General features: G+C 47.5%; 1 protein-coding gene across 1 annotated transcript in view; it reads left to right on the forward strand.

Annotated features, from left to right (window-relative positions):
* The window catches only part of COL20A1 (collagen type XX alpha 1 chain), a 73,005-nt gene that overhangs the window by 21,980 nt on the left and 36,552 nt on the right, over positions 1-14,473 (forward strand). The window contains exons 12-20 of the mRNA XM_018559602.1: positions 475-604; positions 694-836; positions 1,186-1,309; positions 1,454-1,590; positions 3,334-3,466; positions 6,739-6,878; positions 6,961-7,093; positions 10,754-10,893; positions 10,976-11,108. Coding sequence (XP_018415104.1) covers positions 475-604; positions 694-836; positions 1,186-1,309; positions 1,454-1,590; positions 3,334-3,466; positions 6,739-6,878; positions 6,961-7,093; positions 10,754-10,893; positions 10,976-11,108 — 1,213 coding nt within the window. The remainder of the gene's footprint in view (positions 1-474; positions 605-693; positions 837-1,185; positions 1,310-1,453; positions 1,591-3,333; positions 3,467-6,738; positions 6,879-6,960; positions 7,094-10,753; positions 10,894-10,975; positions 11,109-14,473) is intronic.

The following is a 14,473-nucleotide window of genomic DNA, read 5'->3' on the forward strand; positions in this document are numbered from 1 at the left end:
ACCATCCCTGTGCTGAGTTCCCGGGTCTGTACACCTGCTGTGCCCATTATGAGGGGCTCCCACCATCCCTGTGCTGAGTTCCCGGGTCTGTAGACCTGATGTGCCCATTATGAGGAGCTCCCACCATCCCTGTGCTGAGTTCCCGGGTCTGTACACCTGATGTGCCCATTATGAGAGGTTCCCACCATCCCTGTGGTGAATTTTATATTTATTTAATGTAATAAATAGGAGAAGTCGGGGCACACAAAGGTGGGCATAGACATAGACAGGAACAGAGTCAGCAGGGGGATCTCACTGTTGGGGCCTCCAAGACAAAGCATAAGCCAGGAACTGATACTTCCCACCAGGCTCCACATACAACCTGAACATCACCTTTGGGTAGACTGACTCTCATGGTCTACGTACATTTGGTAACTCTTGTATTCCGCCATCTTACCTTGACATCCCGTTGTCTCGCATCTCTCTCATTTGCAGGTGGTCTTAGATGGAGATTCAACCTCTGCCGTCCTGAAGAACTTGACGGCTCGCACCGATTACCTGGTCTCTGTCTTTCCCATCTACGTCAGTGGCGTGGGCTCCGGACTCCGAGGAATCACCTCCACCTGTAAATATATCGGTGCAGATGCTTGAAATGTGACCTGTTGGCATCTAAGACACCCTGGCACCCTCCATCTTTTCCCTTCTGTCTTGCAGTGCCGCTTTCTGCTCCCCGTGAGCTCTCAGTGGTCCAAGTCACTGACACGTCCTTTGAGGTACATTGGCAACCATCGGAGGGCGCCTCCTACTATATGGTGACCTACTCATGGGAGACTGGTCATAAGGAGGAGGTGAAAGAGGTAAGGAGGTGACTCTTAAAGTGGACATTTGATTAACTTTACCAATCACTGACATGTCACCATATGCAGCAACAGCATCATTTTTCACAAAAGCTCCCCCTGGATCATTCAAGATCCAGTCAGGTGCATTTGCCTAAGCTTAGATGATGCCATCAGTCTGCTGCAGGCAGTAGGTTTGCTGTCTGCTGCAGGCAGACATTTGTGAGCGCAGCCGCCAGGATTTATATGACCGTGGCATCTCCAGGAAGTAGATAGTGACCCTGGATGATGCCGAAACATGTCTGTGGTCAGATTTTCACTTTCTTTGTCCTCGGCCCTCTAAAGCTAGACACAAACATTTGCTTTGCAGATTAAAACGGGAGACACAAAAGTCCTGGTGTCTGGCTTGTCCCTGAATACCACGTACAGCGTGACTGTGGTAGCTGCAGCGGGAGAAGAGACCAGTGACCCGGTCACCATACAGCAGACCACAGGTAAGTGCTGACCCGGGTCCTAGTACTCCATGGCGATATTAAAGAGAACCTGTCACCAAGTGAGCTCGGCCATAAAGCGGTTTGTCCTTTGTGAAGGAAGTCTTAGGCCTAGCTGTGCCTTTAATGGTCACCGTTCTCTTTCAGAGCCAGTGCGGCACAGTCTGCGGTTCACCAATGTCACCCACAGCAGCGTAACGTTGTACTGGGAGGTAGCGCCACCTAATGGAACGATCCAGCACATCTCTTATACATCTGACGTGAGCAATGCCATTGCTAAAGAGGTGAGTGTTCATATTGTGAGTCAGCCGACTCTGGAGGTGAAGGATGATCCCCACTTCTCCCTCAGGAGGAGAATGGAATCCTTTGCTTCTCCTCCTTCCAGCACAATCTATTCCACCACATTGGTTGTGTTCTCTAATCAGTCTTCAGGCCTTAAAGTGCATGTCCACTCCTTCATATGTCCCACCTATGTCAGATGTGATGACTAGATTCACTGCTGCCTATGTTATATGATGGTTCTTTCTTCCTTCTCCTTATTCTTTACTTGCCGTGTCCTTCTGGATTCACTTCTAAGCCATCAATGCTCCCAGGTGCATTCACATTTCCTCTGTTTACTCTCCTTCCCCTGTATCTGCTTCTTTCTTCTCTGCCCTTCTCTTCCCTGCTCCTCTCTCCTCCACTCCTCTCATCTCATCTCCGATCTGCTTCTCTCCTCACTCTCTGCTCCACTCCTATGTGTTTCTTGCCTCCCTGCTCCTCTTCTACCTTTTCTGCTCATCTTCTCTGCTCCTTTCCTCTCTCCCTGCTCCTGCCTTCTCAACTCTGCTCCTCTCTTCATTGCTCTGCTTCTCTTTATCCCTCTTCTTTTTTGTCCTCTTTTCCTCTCTGCTTCTTTCTTCTCTGCTTCTATCTGGTTCTCTGCTCACCTTCCTGCTCCTCTCCTAGGTGCTCCACTTCTCCACTTGTCCTCTCCTCTCTTCGCTGCTCTTCCCATTCCTCCCTGCTACTCTCTTCATGTCTCTGCTCATTCTCTCTCCGCTAACCCCTTCTCTCTCCGCTAACCCCTTCTCTTCTTCTATCTTCTTCCCTCCTCCTGTCTGCTCCACTTCTTTTCTGCTTTGCTCCATTCTGCTCATTTTCTTCCAATGTGCTTCTCTCTTCCTTTTCACCCTTTCCCATCCCTTCTCCTCCCATCCTCTGTCCTGTGTGGCCTTCTCCTGTCTGCTTTTCTTTTCTGCTCCTCCTCTGTCCTCTCTCTCTCTCGTTCCCCCTCTTCTTTCCTTCCCTTCTCCTCTTCCCCACTTCCATCTGCTTCTCCAATTCATTGTCCTCTGCTCCTTCCTTCCTTTTCTGTCTGCTTGTCTACTTTTTTTCTCCTCTTCTGTGCTTACCTATCTCCTCCCCTCCTCTCCTTTCTGCTACTCTACTGTCTCCTTCCCTCCTCACCTCTCCGTTCTCCACCTCTCTGCTCCTCTACTATCTCCTCTTCTCATTTCTGCTCTCTGCTCCTCTACTATTTCCTCCTCTCCTTTCTTCTCTCTGCTCCTTTACTATCTCCTCCTCTCTTCTCTTTTCTGCCCCTCTCCCTACTCCTCCTCTCTGCTCCTCTACTATCTCCTCCTCTCCTTTCTGCCCCTCTCCCTACTCCCCCTCTCTGCTCCTCTACTATCTCCTCCTCTCCTCTCCTTTCTGCTCCTCTACTATCTCCTCCTCTCCTCTCCTTTCTGCCCCTCTCCTTTCTACTCCTCTCGTATCTTCTCTTATCCTCTCCTTCTCTCATCTCTGCTCCTCTCCTCTGCTCCTCTACTATCCCCTCCTCTCCTCTCTGCTCATCTGCCCTCCACTCTTTGGCTATAGCTTCCCTATGAATTCGGGGTGACTGCTCATGTTTGGTTGGGGTGACCCCGACTTGTGTGTTATATGTCAATAAAAGTCTCATGAAGTTCTAATCATCTATCTTATTTTGAATTATATCTCACCTAACCACTGAATCTGATTGTGCCGCCACCGCTGTCTGCTTTCAGGTGGAGATCCCTGGTGGCACCACCTCTGTGACCCTGAAATCCCTGACCTCTCAGACTCCATATACCATTGCCCTGGCTATCACAAACCGCATGCTGAAGACTTTGTTCCTTCTGACGGGAAACGTTACAACATGTAAGTGACAGGATTGAAAAAAAAAAAAGAAATGGCACACTCAGAGCTGCCCGGTGCCCACTTTATCTGACTCATTGGCGCTGCCAGGGTCCTGCCGGAGCTCTGCCTTTGGCTGTCAGCTCGGTCTGTCCTCGTTGTTGCAGAAAGGCCATAGCGTGCAAGGGAATGTCATCAGTCAGGGCAGATCGGCCAATTAGCGTTAATTACAGAGCTCCGGAATGTCATCCTTAATGGCAGATCCGCTGGGCGCTGGGGGACCGAGGCGCGTTGCCCAAAGTCGGCGGTGACATATGGCCGGCTACGCCTCTGTCGCTGTTATTTGTTCCAGTTTGTGGTGCTCGACCTCTGCGCCGATAATTATTATTCTGTCACCGGTGCCAATTAACTGACATGGCGGTGCCGAGGGTCCGCTCCACCTTCACATGACATTGTTTGTGTGACCGGCGTAAATCTCCCCGCCGATTTTCCTGCGTTCGCCTTTTTCTAGCACCTAGTATAGCAAGTGTCCAGTATAGAGAGCGTCCAGTATAGAGAGAGCCTAGATGAGAAAGCATCTAGTATAGGGAGCATCTAGTATAGAGAGCGCTTGGTATAGTGGGCACCAAGTATAAGAGTCAGGGACATTTGGGAGATTGCCTCTCAATTCCTGTCCTTGTTAAAGGTGGTCACCAGGACAGGAAGTGGCAGGAACCTTCCGAACAGGGATACAGCAGTGAAAGGTTCTGATACTTCCCCGGTTGCTTGGTCTGGAGTTCCACTTCGCGGTCTGGCCTCCAAATCTCCGGAGATGATTTCATTTTTATGTTGAAGGGTTTTATGAAACGGCACTTCAGACTGTTTTACCGGAATGATGTAATTTCTGCCTAATGGTCTTTTAATGCGATGATGTGATCGGCTCAGAATTCTGCTGAAACATTCATAATATGCTACACTGAGCCTGGCAAAGATTTACCAAACATGAATGGAATGTTTGTATACTTAATGCCTTTCTAATAGCGACGGCGGAGACATGTTTAAATGTTTCACGACTAGCCGTGTTTAACTAATTGACATTTACTTTCCTGAAGCCACGCCAATTTGACAAGGTGACAACCCAGGAACGCAATTGTCTACTTCCTGTCATTCCTCAGGGCGGTTTCCCCGACAGACAGTGGACCATGTCTGTGCAATGTGTGTTGAGATGGCTACTTCATACAGGGTGACAACGCAGAGCACATTAAGGAGATCCTTCCACTTTAAGATGATCTTCCCACTTTAAGAGGACCTGGTGCCTTGTGTTATAACCTGTAGGGCCTCACGATCCTTTCTTAGGAGGGGTCTATATAACGTGCCGGCTGCCTTTATCCTGAGCCGGCGACCTTCAGGAAAACTGGCGGGGTTACAGAGGCAAATATCGCCATTGACATCAGCACACCAACCTGGGTGTGTCCACGTGTCCAAGACCGGCTCTTCCCAAGTCACCTCCAACTGCATACAGGAAGCAGAGACTTTCTTGAACAGGGGTGGGCAACTGTGGCACTCCAGCTGTGGTGCAACCTCAAATCCCACCATGCCTCTGCGTCTGGGAGTCATACCTAAGGCTGTCAGAGCCTTGCCTCATGGGACTTGTAGTTCCACAACAGCTTGGACTGCCAAGGTTGCCTACTCCTGTTATAGGACCTCAGCTGGGCTCAGGGTGTAAATAAATGAAGATGGCAAACAACTGACAGGTCCTCTTTTACAGGAATGTGACTCATTGGTTTGTGATCTATCACGCAGCTAACATCCTGGCGAGCAAACCAAAAGGAAAAAGGAACCCGCCGACTGTCACTTGCACGCCTCCCTCAGACGAGAAGCAGATCTAGAACAATAAAGCTTCACTTCAAAGTTACATGAATGTCAAATCTTAATTTCTCTATGGCGCAGAGCGGCGGCTGGAAAAGTTATTAGTGCCTCTTGTAGTCTTTCAAGTGCACTTGTCTTCTACGTCTTCCGGCTCTCACGGCCCACATAGATATTTCGCATGGAAATTTTTCTTCTGTCTTGAAACAAAAATGTCACGTGTAGTTGATAAGGAAATTGTTATTTCTGAACAATGGGCTTCACGTTCTGGCCACATAGACTTGGACGTTGCTCATTTGTCTCTGAGGGTTACAGAACTTTGCCAATTGCTAATTTTTCATTGACATGCAGGGTTCTACGTTGTATGGCCAAAAAGGTTTATGTCAAGATGATTGAGTTCAGGGGTTTTCAATGATGGACACTGTTCATGGTACAGCATAGAAAGACAATTGTGGACATTAACCTTGTGAAGAAGACCATTGTGGACTACTGGACATCCAACCTTGCGGGGAAGACAATTGTGGACTTCCTACCTGGTGGAGAAGACAATTGTGGATTTCCTATTTGGTGGAGAAGACAATTGTTGACTTCAAACCTTGTGGAGAAGACAATTGTGGATTTCCTACCTGGTGGAGAAGGCAATTTTGAACTTCCTACCTTGTGGAGAAGACAATTGTGGATTTCCTACCTGGTGGAGAAGGCAATTGTGGGCTTCCAACCTTGTGGAGATGACAATTGTGGATTTCCTACCTTGTGGGGAAGACAACTGTGGGCTTCCAACTTTGTGAAGACAATTGTGGACTTCCTACTTTGTGCTGAAGACAATTGTGGACTTCCTACCTTGTGGAGAAGACAATTGTGGACTTCAACCTTGTGGAGAAGACCTTTTTGTGGCTTTGTGCCCTCTGTGCACAAGGTAGCTACATATAGTCATGGTTCCATGAGTTTGGCCTGCACAGGGCCCTTACAGCAACCCTACTGAACCCTACTGGGATGAACTCAGTTGTGAGCCAGGTCTTCTCATCCAACATCAGTACCTGATCTTACTAATGCTCTTTTGGTTAAATGGGTGCAAATTCATACAGACACCCTCCAAAAAAAGCCTGTAAAAGCCTTCTCAGAAGAGTGGAGGCTGTTACAGTCACAAAGTGGGGGACAACTCCATATTAATGTCCATGGTTTTGAAATGGGATGTCCAACAAGCTTGTATAGGTGTGACAGTCAGGTGTCCACAAACTTTTAAACAAACAGTGTATAGATAGCAATGGGAAAATTTGAATGTAGCCGCCAATGGGCACTGTCAGTGGCTCAGTACTAACTCTGTTGCTATATCAGCCTTTCATGGAGTGCGTTTTTTTCAGTGGGTCTTCCCACACATTGACTTACTGTGGAAGTGGAATACTTTGAAAAGCCTGTACATTCCTTTTAACAAGCAATACAATATTTTACAGTGAAGGTTCCGCCCCCAAGTGGAGTTAAAGTGGTAGACCTGTACGGCGACAAGGCCACGGTGTGGTGGGACCCGGGAGCTGATGACGTCATCTCTTATTTGATCAAATGGATTCCTCTGAGCGGAGGGAGGCTCAGTCAGGTACTGCACTGGATGTCACTATCTGATATGTGCTGCAGATAATCCGATAACCAAATACTTCTTTTCTTACGTCACATGACAGCTGTCAGTCCCGGGAGGTGAACACAGTGCGGTCCTTGCCGACTTGGAGTACAGCACGGAGTACCAGGTGTCCATCTCTGCCCGCTACGCGGATGGCTCACAGAGCGATGCTTCCTCCGCACGCTACAGGACAGGTGACCGGTTCCTGAAATGTTTTATCTTTCATCACCTTTTGTGGCACAGTCGCTGTTACCGTTCTGCATCTTGCTGTGTCTGTGGCCCACTTTTACATTTGCTTCAGCACTAAGAGCCTGGCACAGGAGGTTGAGGTGCTGAAAGCAATTGCCAAGTTTTTTGTGACCAGCACTTAGCAAGTTCAAAACTCTGTCCCTCAACAAAAAAACCCTTAAAGCAGAACTCTAATTTGGGAGACCCTTCTCCTGCGGGACCCATGCACCTAAAAAAAATTATATACACGCACATGCACACACACACACGCATAAGTTCAATCTAGATCCATAAACATTCTCTATGCTTCTCGGGGGCCCCCCTTTTCACACAAGGCCTTAACACTTATATTCTACCGGACTTGAAGCTTAGCCCCACCCCAGCATTTTAGTGTTGAAGGCAGCACAGGCCACAGGGGCTCTGGCATTGGACTCTTGATAGGCAGGGGAGGGATTTGCCCTAAGAGAGGGTTGGCCTATAGTAAAATAGAGGTCAAGTTTATCTGTATAGCCTTTTCCGTGAACTCCTCGGGTGCATAGAAAATAATGGGAATGTTCAGAAAGGTTATAGAGATGCATGCACCTGTTGGATTGGAGATGCTTGATAGGCACTGCTGGGATTTGCCTTAAGAAGGGGTGGGACTTAGTTTGAAGATATTGTAGGAGACAGCATGGACCACCAAGGCTCTGGCAATGGATTCTTGATAGGCAGAGGTGGAATTTGCCCTAAGAGATGGTTGGGCTTATAGTAAAGTAGAGGTTGAGTTTATCTGTATAGCCTTTACCGTGGTGCATAGAAAATAGTGGGAAGGTTCACAAAGGTTATAGAGATGAGATATGGAGACTCTAGACACACAACCATCTTATAGTTGTGATCATCCTGTAGCTTTGTGCGGAGTTCCCCTGTTCTCCGTGGTGCCGCACCTGTGCCTGGATGTAAAGCTTTGTTCCATGAATCATTTTGATCTTCGATAATATTGATGTCTGGCTTACCGGCCCATATTTCCCACGAGGGCTTGTTAGGCTTAATGTCACGCTGGAGGTCACAGAAATAATTTACACCTTAATCCCCAATCCCGGCTTAAACACGCTTATTGTTTTGTGTAAATAATGTTTCATCCGTACACAGCGGACACATAGGATAGATATCGAAGTCAAGCTGATTTTTTCCCACGTGACATATAAAGTGGTATCAGGTGGTGCCCAACCTGATACCATATGCAACCCTTATGGCATTTGTGTGGCCTTTGGACCCTAGCCAGCAGTAGAGGGAACATTGATTGTAAAGGAGCAGAAGCAGTGATCTCTATTAACCTTGCTGTATGCAGGGAGAGGTCCTCGTCCCTTATTTGCTGACCGGCAGCCAAAGAGTGAATGGGATCCAATAAGGAACATGCAATTATAGTGCAGGGTTCCCCACCCCCTTTGACAACCATGCCCTGATAAGGTGGGGTCCAATAAAGTTAGTATAGTAGTACAGTCATGTCACAGGGGTTGGAGACTCCTGCCCTACAATCTTCTAAAGTCTTTACTAGTGACCAAAAGCTCATTGCTCATTGGATACCATTCACTTTCAATCTGCTGGTCAGCTCCTCCTGTAAACCAGTCCCAGGACGTGACCTACTAAGGGGTCCAAAGAGCCCCATATCTGTGGAAAAGGAGCAGATTTATAAGGAACATTTACCCTGTCATTGAATGGAAATAGTAGTCATTTTAAAGAAAGCCTATACTAAGGAAAAACATGGGGTCATTGTCCTCTCTAAAAATGCTTGCAGCTTGGCCATCATGGTTGCCATCATGGTCAACCAGTGGCTTCAATACTGTCTTAGTCAGTGAGCTGAAAGTATGCAGTTTAAGAGTTATGAGTTTAATCTTTCACTTGTTGCGTTCTTGTTCTGGGTTTCAAGGTACTAAGGGCAGAGAGAGAGCAGGCAACTGGCATTTTCAGAAGGACATCAGCAATGGTAGTGGCTCCAGGCTGTTTACATGACGTGCAGGTTTCCCGTGGGTGGTCCGTGATGATTCAGAGGGCCACACTTACCTGATGATGTCCACACCACTCTCTGCACCAATACATTGTTGGTGCAATGAGCTTTGGTGGCCCTTGACGCCTTGCCCTTGTAGGATGTCCTCAGTCTTCTCCTGGGCGTCATTTAACCCAGAAGACTGAGGACATCTTGTGGCCTAGATGAGGTACTGCAGGGGGGCTAAAAAATGAGCCCAGAGTTGGCCTTTAACTCTCATCCAACAATGAAAACTCTGCTACCAGAATACAACAGAACGTTCTTGGGTTTGTTCTCATGTAATTAGTATAGTCAGCATGCATTATGTAATAGAGATGAGCGCCCTGTCCCTGAGGGTGTTGGCTATCGGGCTGCCTACAAAGAGCACAGCCGAAAGTGTTAATGGGTTACGTCCTGTGATTACATCAGGTCCCCTGCTGCCTGTGATATCCTCCCCTTTTTTCTATAATTAGGCCCGATTTGTTCTTTAAGTGGGTGAAATGTAGTGCGGTCTTCGGCGGCGAGTATGTAAATGTATTCGTGTCCTTGGGTAATTAATTAGCAAGGGTATTTAGTTCTACTAATGTCGTGTAATTGGTTTCCTGCACGCAGTGTACCCACCATGACGAGCGCCTTTCATCACTCTCGCCGGCTTATTTTAGAATTTACATTTTGTCAGCGGTTTTCTTCCCTTTGCTCCTTCAGCGGGGACCGCGCAACGCGTTTTGGGTTCGGCAAACCTTTAAAGCTGAACACTGGGCGAGAGACTAACCACGCGGGTTTAACTTCAGAGGGGATTTGCCGGGGTTGTTAAGCCGGTCTTGAGATCCACAGTCAGCGCGTTGGCTGCACTTTTCTTTATGGCGGTTAAGCAATACGTCTTCGTCACTGACCTGCCCCCTAGCCTGTGGTTGGACACCTACCTTGTGGGGAAGACAACTGTGGGCTTCCAACTTTGTGAAGACAATTGTGGACTTCCTACTTTGTGCTGAAGACAATTGTGGACTTCCTACCTTGTGGAGAAGACAATTGTGGACTTCAACCTTGTGGAGAAGACCTTTTTGTGGCTTTGTGCCCTCTGTGCACAAGGTAGCTACATATAGTCATGGTTCCATGAGTTTGGCCTGCACAGGGCCCTTACAGCAACCCTACTGAACCCTACTGGGATGAACTCAGTTGTGAGCCAGGTCTTCTCATCCAACATCAGTACCTGATCTTACTAATGCTCTTTTGGTTAAATGGGTGCAAATTCATACAGACACCCTCCAAAAAAAGCCTGTAAAAGCCTTCTCAGAAGAGTGGAGGCTGTTACAGTCACAAAGTGGGGGACAACTCCATATTAATGTCCATGGTTTTGAAATGGGATGTCCAACAAGCTTGTATAGGTGTGACAGTCAGGTGTCCACAAACTTTTAAACAAACAGTGTATAGATAGCAATGGGAAAATTTGAATGTAGCCGCCAATGGGCACTGTCAGTGGCTCAGTACTAACTCTGTTGCTATATCAGCCTTTCATGGAGTGCGTTTTTTTCAGTGGGTCTTCCCACACATTGACTTACTGTGGAAGTGGAATACTTTGAAAAGCCTGTACATTCCTTTTAACAAGCAATACAATATTTTACAGTGAAGGTTCCGCCCCCAAGTGGAGTTAAAGTGGTAGACCTGTACGGCGACAAGGCCACGGTGTGGTGGGACCCGGGAGCTGATGACGTCATCTCTTATTTGATCAAATGGATTCCTCTGAGCGGAGGGAGGCTCAGTCAGGTACTGCACTGGATGTCACTATCTGATATGTGCTGCAGATAATCCGATAACCAAATACTTCTTTTCTTACGTCACATGACAGCTGTCAGTCCCGGGAGGTGAACACAGTGCGGTCCTTGCCGACTTGGAGTACAGCACGGAGTACCAGGTGTCCATCTCTGCCCGCTACGCGGATGGCTCACAGAGCGATGCTTCCTCCGCACGCTACAGGACAGGTGACCGGTTCCTGAAATGTTTTATCTTTCATCACCTTTTGTGGCACAGTCGCTGTTACCGTTCTGCATCTTGCTGTGTCTGTGGCCCACTTTTACATTTGCTTCAGCACTAAGAGCCTGGCACAGGAGGTTGAGGTGCTGAAAGCAATTGCCAAGTTTTTTGTGACCAGCACTTAGCAAGTTCAAAACTCTGTCCCTCAACAAAAAAACCCTTAAAGCAGAACTCTAATTTGGGAGACCCTTCTCCTGCGGGACCCATGCACCTAAAAAAAATTATATACACGCACATGCACACACACACACGCATAAGTTCAATCTAGATCCATAAACATTCTCTATGCTTCTCGGGGGCCCCCCTTTTCACACAAGGCCTTAACACTTATATTCTACCGGACTTGAAGCTTAGCCCCACCCCAGCATTTTAGTGTTGAAGGCAGCACAGGCCACAGGGGCTCTGGCATTGGACTCTTGATAGGCAGGGGAGGGATTTGCCCTAAGAGAGGGTTGGCCTATAGTAAAATAGAGGTCAAGTTTATCTGTATAGCCTTTTCCGTGAACTCCTCGGGTGCATAGAAAATAATGGGAATGTTCAGAAAGGTTATAGAGATGCATGCACCTGTTGGATTGGAGATGCTTGATAGGCACTGCTGGGATTTGCCTTAAGAAGGGGTGGGACTTAGTTTGAAGATATTGTAGGAGACAGCATGGACCACCAAGGCTCTGGCAATGGATTCTTGATAGGCAGAGGTGGAATTTGCCCTAAGAGATGGTTGGGCTTATAGTAAAGTAGAGGTTGAGTTTATCTGTATAGCCTTTACCGTGGTGCATAGAAAATAGTGGGAAGGTTCACAAAGGTTATAGAGATGAGATATGGAGACTCTAGACACACAACCATCTTATAGTTGTGATCATCCTGTAGCTTTGTGCGGAGTTCCCCTGTTCTCCGTGGTGCCGCACCTGTGCCTGGATGTAAAGCTTTGTTCCATGAATCATTTTGATCTTCGATAATATTGATGTCTGGCTTACCGGCCCATATTTCCCACGAGGGCTTGTTAGGCTTAATGTCACGCTGGAGGTCACAGAAATAATTTACACCTTAATCCCCAATCCCGGCTTAAACACGCTTATTGTTTTGTGTAAATAATGTTTCATCCGTACACAGCGGACACATAGGATAGATATCGAAGTCAAGCTGATTTTTTCCCACGTGACATATAAAGTGGTATCAGGTGGTGCCCAACCTGATACCATATGCAACCCTTATGGCATTTGTGTGGCCTTTGGACCCTAGCCAGCAGTAGAGGGAACATTGATTGTAAAGGAGCAGAAGCAGTGATCTCTATTAACCTTGCTGTATGCAGGGAGAGGTCCTCGTCCCTTATTTGCTGACCGGCAGCCAAAGAGTGAATGGGATCCAATAAGGAACATGCAATTATAGTGCAGGGTTCCCCACCCCCTTTGACAACCATGCCCTGATAAGGTGGGGTCCAATAAAGTTAGTATAGTAGTACAGTCATGTCACAGGGGTTGGAGACTCCTGCCCTACAATCTTCTAAAGTCTTTACTAGTGACCAAAAGCTCATTGCTCATTGGATACCATTCACTTTCAATCTGCTGGTCAGCTCCTCCTGTAAACCAGTCCCAGGACGTGACCTACTAAGGGGTCCAAAGAGCCCCATATCTGTGGAAAAGGAGCAGATTTATAAGGAACATTTACCCTGTCATTGAATGGAAATAGTAGTCATTTTAAAGAAAGCCTATACTAAGGAAAAACATGGGGTCATTGTCCTCTCTAAAAATGCTTGCAGCTTGGCCATCATGGTTGCCATCATGGTCAACCAGTGGCTTCAATACTGTCTTAGTCAGTGAGCTGAAAGTATGCAGTTTAAGAGTTATGAGTTTAATCTTTCACTTGTTGCGTTCTTGTTCTGGGTTTCAAGGTACTAAGGGCAGAGAGAGAGCAGGCAACTGGCATTTTCAGAAGGACATCAGCAATGGTAGTGGCTCCAGGCTGTTTACATGACGTGCAGGTTTCCCGTGGGTGGTCCGTGATGATTCAGAGGGCCACACTTACCTGATGATGTCCACACCACTCTCTGCACCAATACATTGTTGGTGCAATGAGCTTTGGTGGCCCTTGACGCCTTGCCCTTGTAGGATGTCCTCAGTCTTCTCCTGGGCGTCATTTAACCCAGAAGACTGAGGACATCTTGTGGCCTAGATGAGGTACTGCAGGGGGGCTAAAAAATGAGCCCAGAGTTGGCCTTTAACTCTCATCCAACAATGAAAACTCTGCTACCAGAATACAACAGAACGTTCTTGGGTTTGTTCTCATGTAATTAGTATAGTCAGCATGCATTATGTAATAGAGATGAGCGCCCTGTCCCTGAGGGTGTTGGCTATCGGGCTGCCTACAAAGAGCACAGCCGAAAGTGTTAATGGGTTACGTCCTGTGATTACATCAGGTCCCCTGCTGCCTGTGATATCCTCCCCTTTTTTCTATAATTAGGCCCGATTTGTTCTTTAAGTGGGTGAAATGTAGTGCGGTCTTCGGCGGCGAGTATGTAAATGTATTCGTGTCCTTGGGTAATTAATTAGCAAGGGTATTTAGTTCTACTAATGTCGTGTAATTGGTTTCCTGCACGCAGTGTACCCACCATGACGAGCGCCTTTCATCACTCTCGCCGGCTTATTTTAGAATTTACATTTTGTCAGCGGTTTTCTTCCCTTTGCTCCTTCAGCGGGGACCGCGCAACGCGTTTTGGGTTCGGCAAACCTTTAAAGCTGAACACTGGGCGAGAGACTAACCACGCGGGTTTAACTTCAGAGGGGATTTGCCGGGGTTGTTAAGCCGGTCTTGAGATCCACAGTCAGCGCGTTGGCTGCACTTTTCTTTATGGCGGTTAAGCAATACGTCTTCGTCACTGACCTGCCCCCTAGCCTGTGGTTGGACCACCCCAAGGCACTTACAGTAGCAGGCCATCTATGCACCACATGTCGTGCATTGCACAGGATCATGTCCAACTGGGCATTAGTAGCCTTGCATTAACGCACCACAGTGGCCCACCAAAATGTAAATTGGCCCTAACTAGGAGGCGGATCTGTGTTCCGATTAGCTCCTCCTCCATGATTTGACCAGATCATGGAGGAGGAGCCAACAAAAATGTAAGTGGGCCCTAACTATCTTGCAGGTTTGGCCACCTAATGAGCAATAGAATAGCTTTGCATTCCTGGAGAAAATGCTGCATCAGGCCACTCCTGGGGTAGTCATGAGTTTAAAAATCTAGGCACAGGTCATGTGATCTCTGTTGAAGAGGCGGATCCGTGTTCAAATTGGCTCCTCCACCACGATCATAAAAATGCTG

This window comes from Nanorana parkeri, unplaced genomic scaffold (assembly GCF_000935625.1).
Source record: "Nanorana parkeri isolate BGI_ZX_2015 unplaced genomic scaffold, ASM93562v1 scaffold17, whole genome shotgun sequence".
Classification (NCBI taxonomy): domain Eukaryota; kingdom Metazoa; phylum Chordata; class Amphibia; order Anura; family Dicroglossidae; genus Nanorana; species Nanorana parkeri.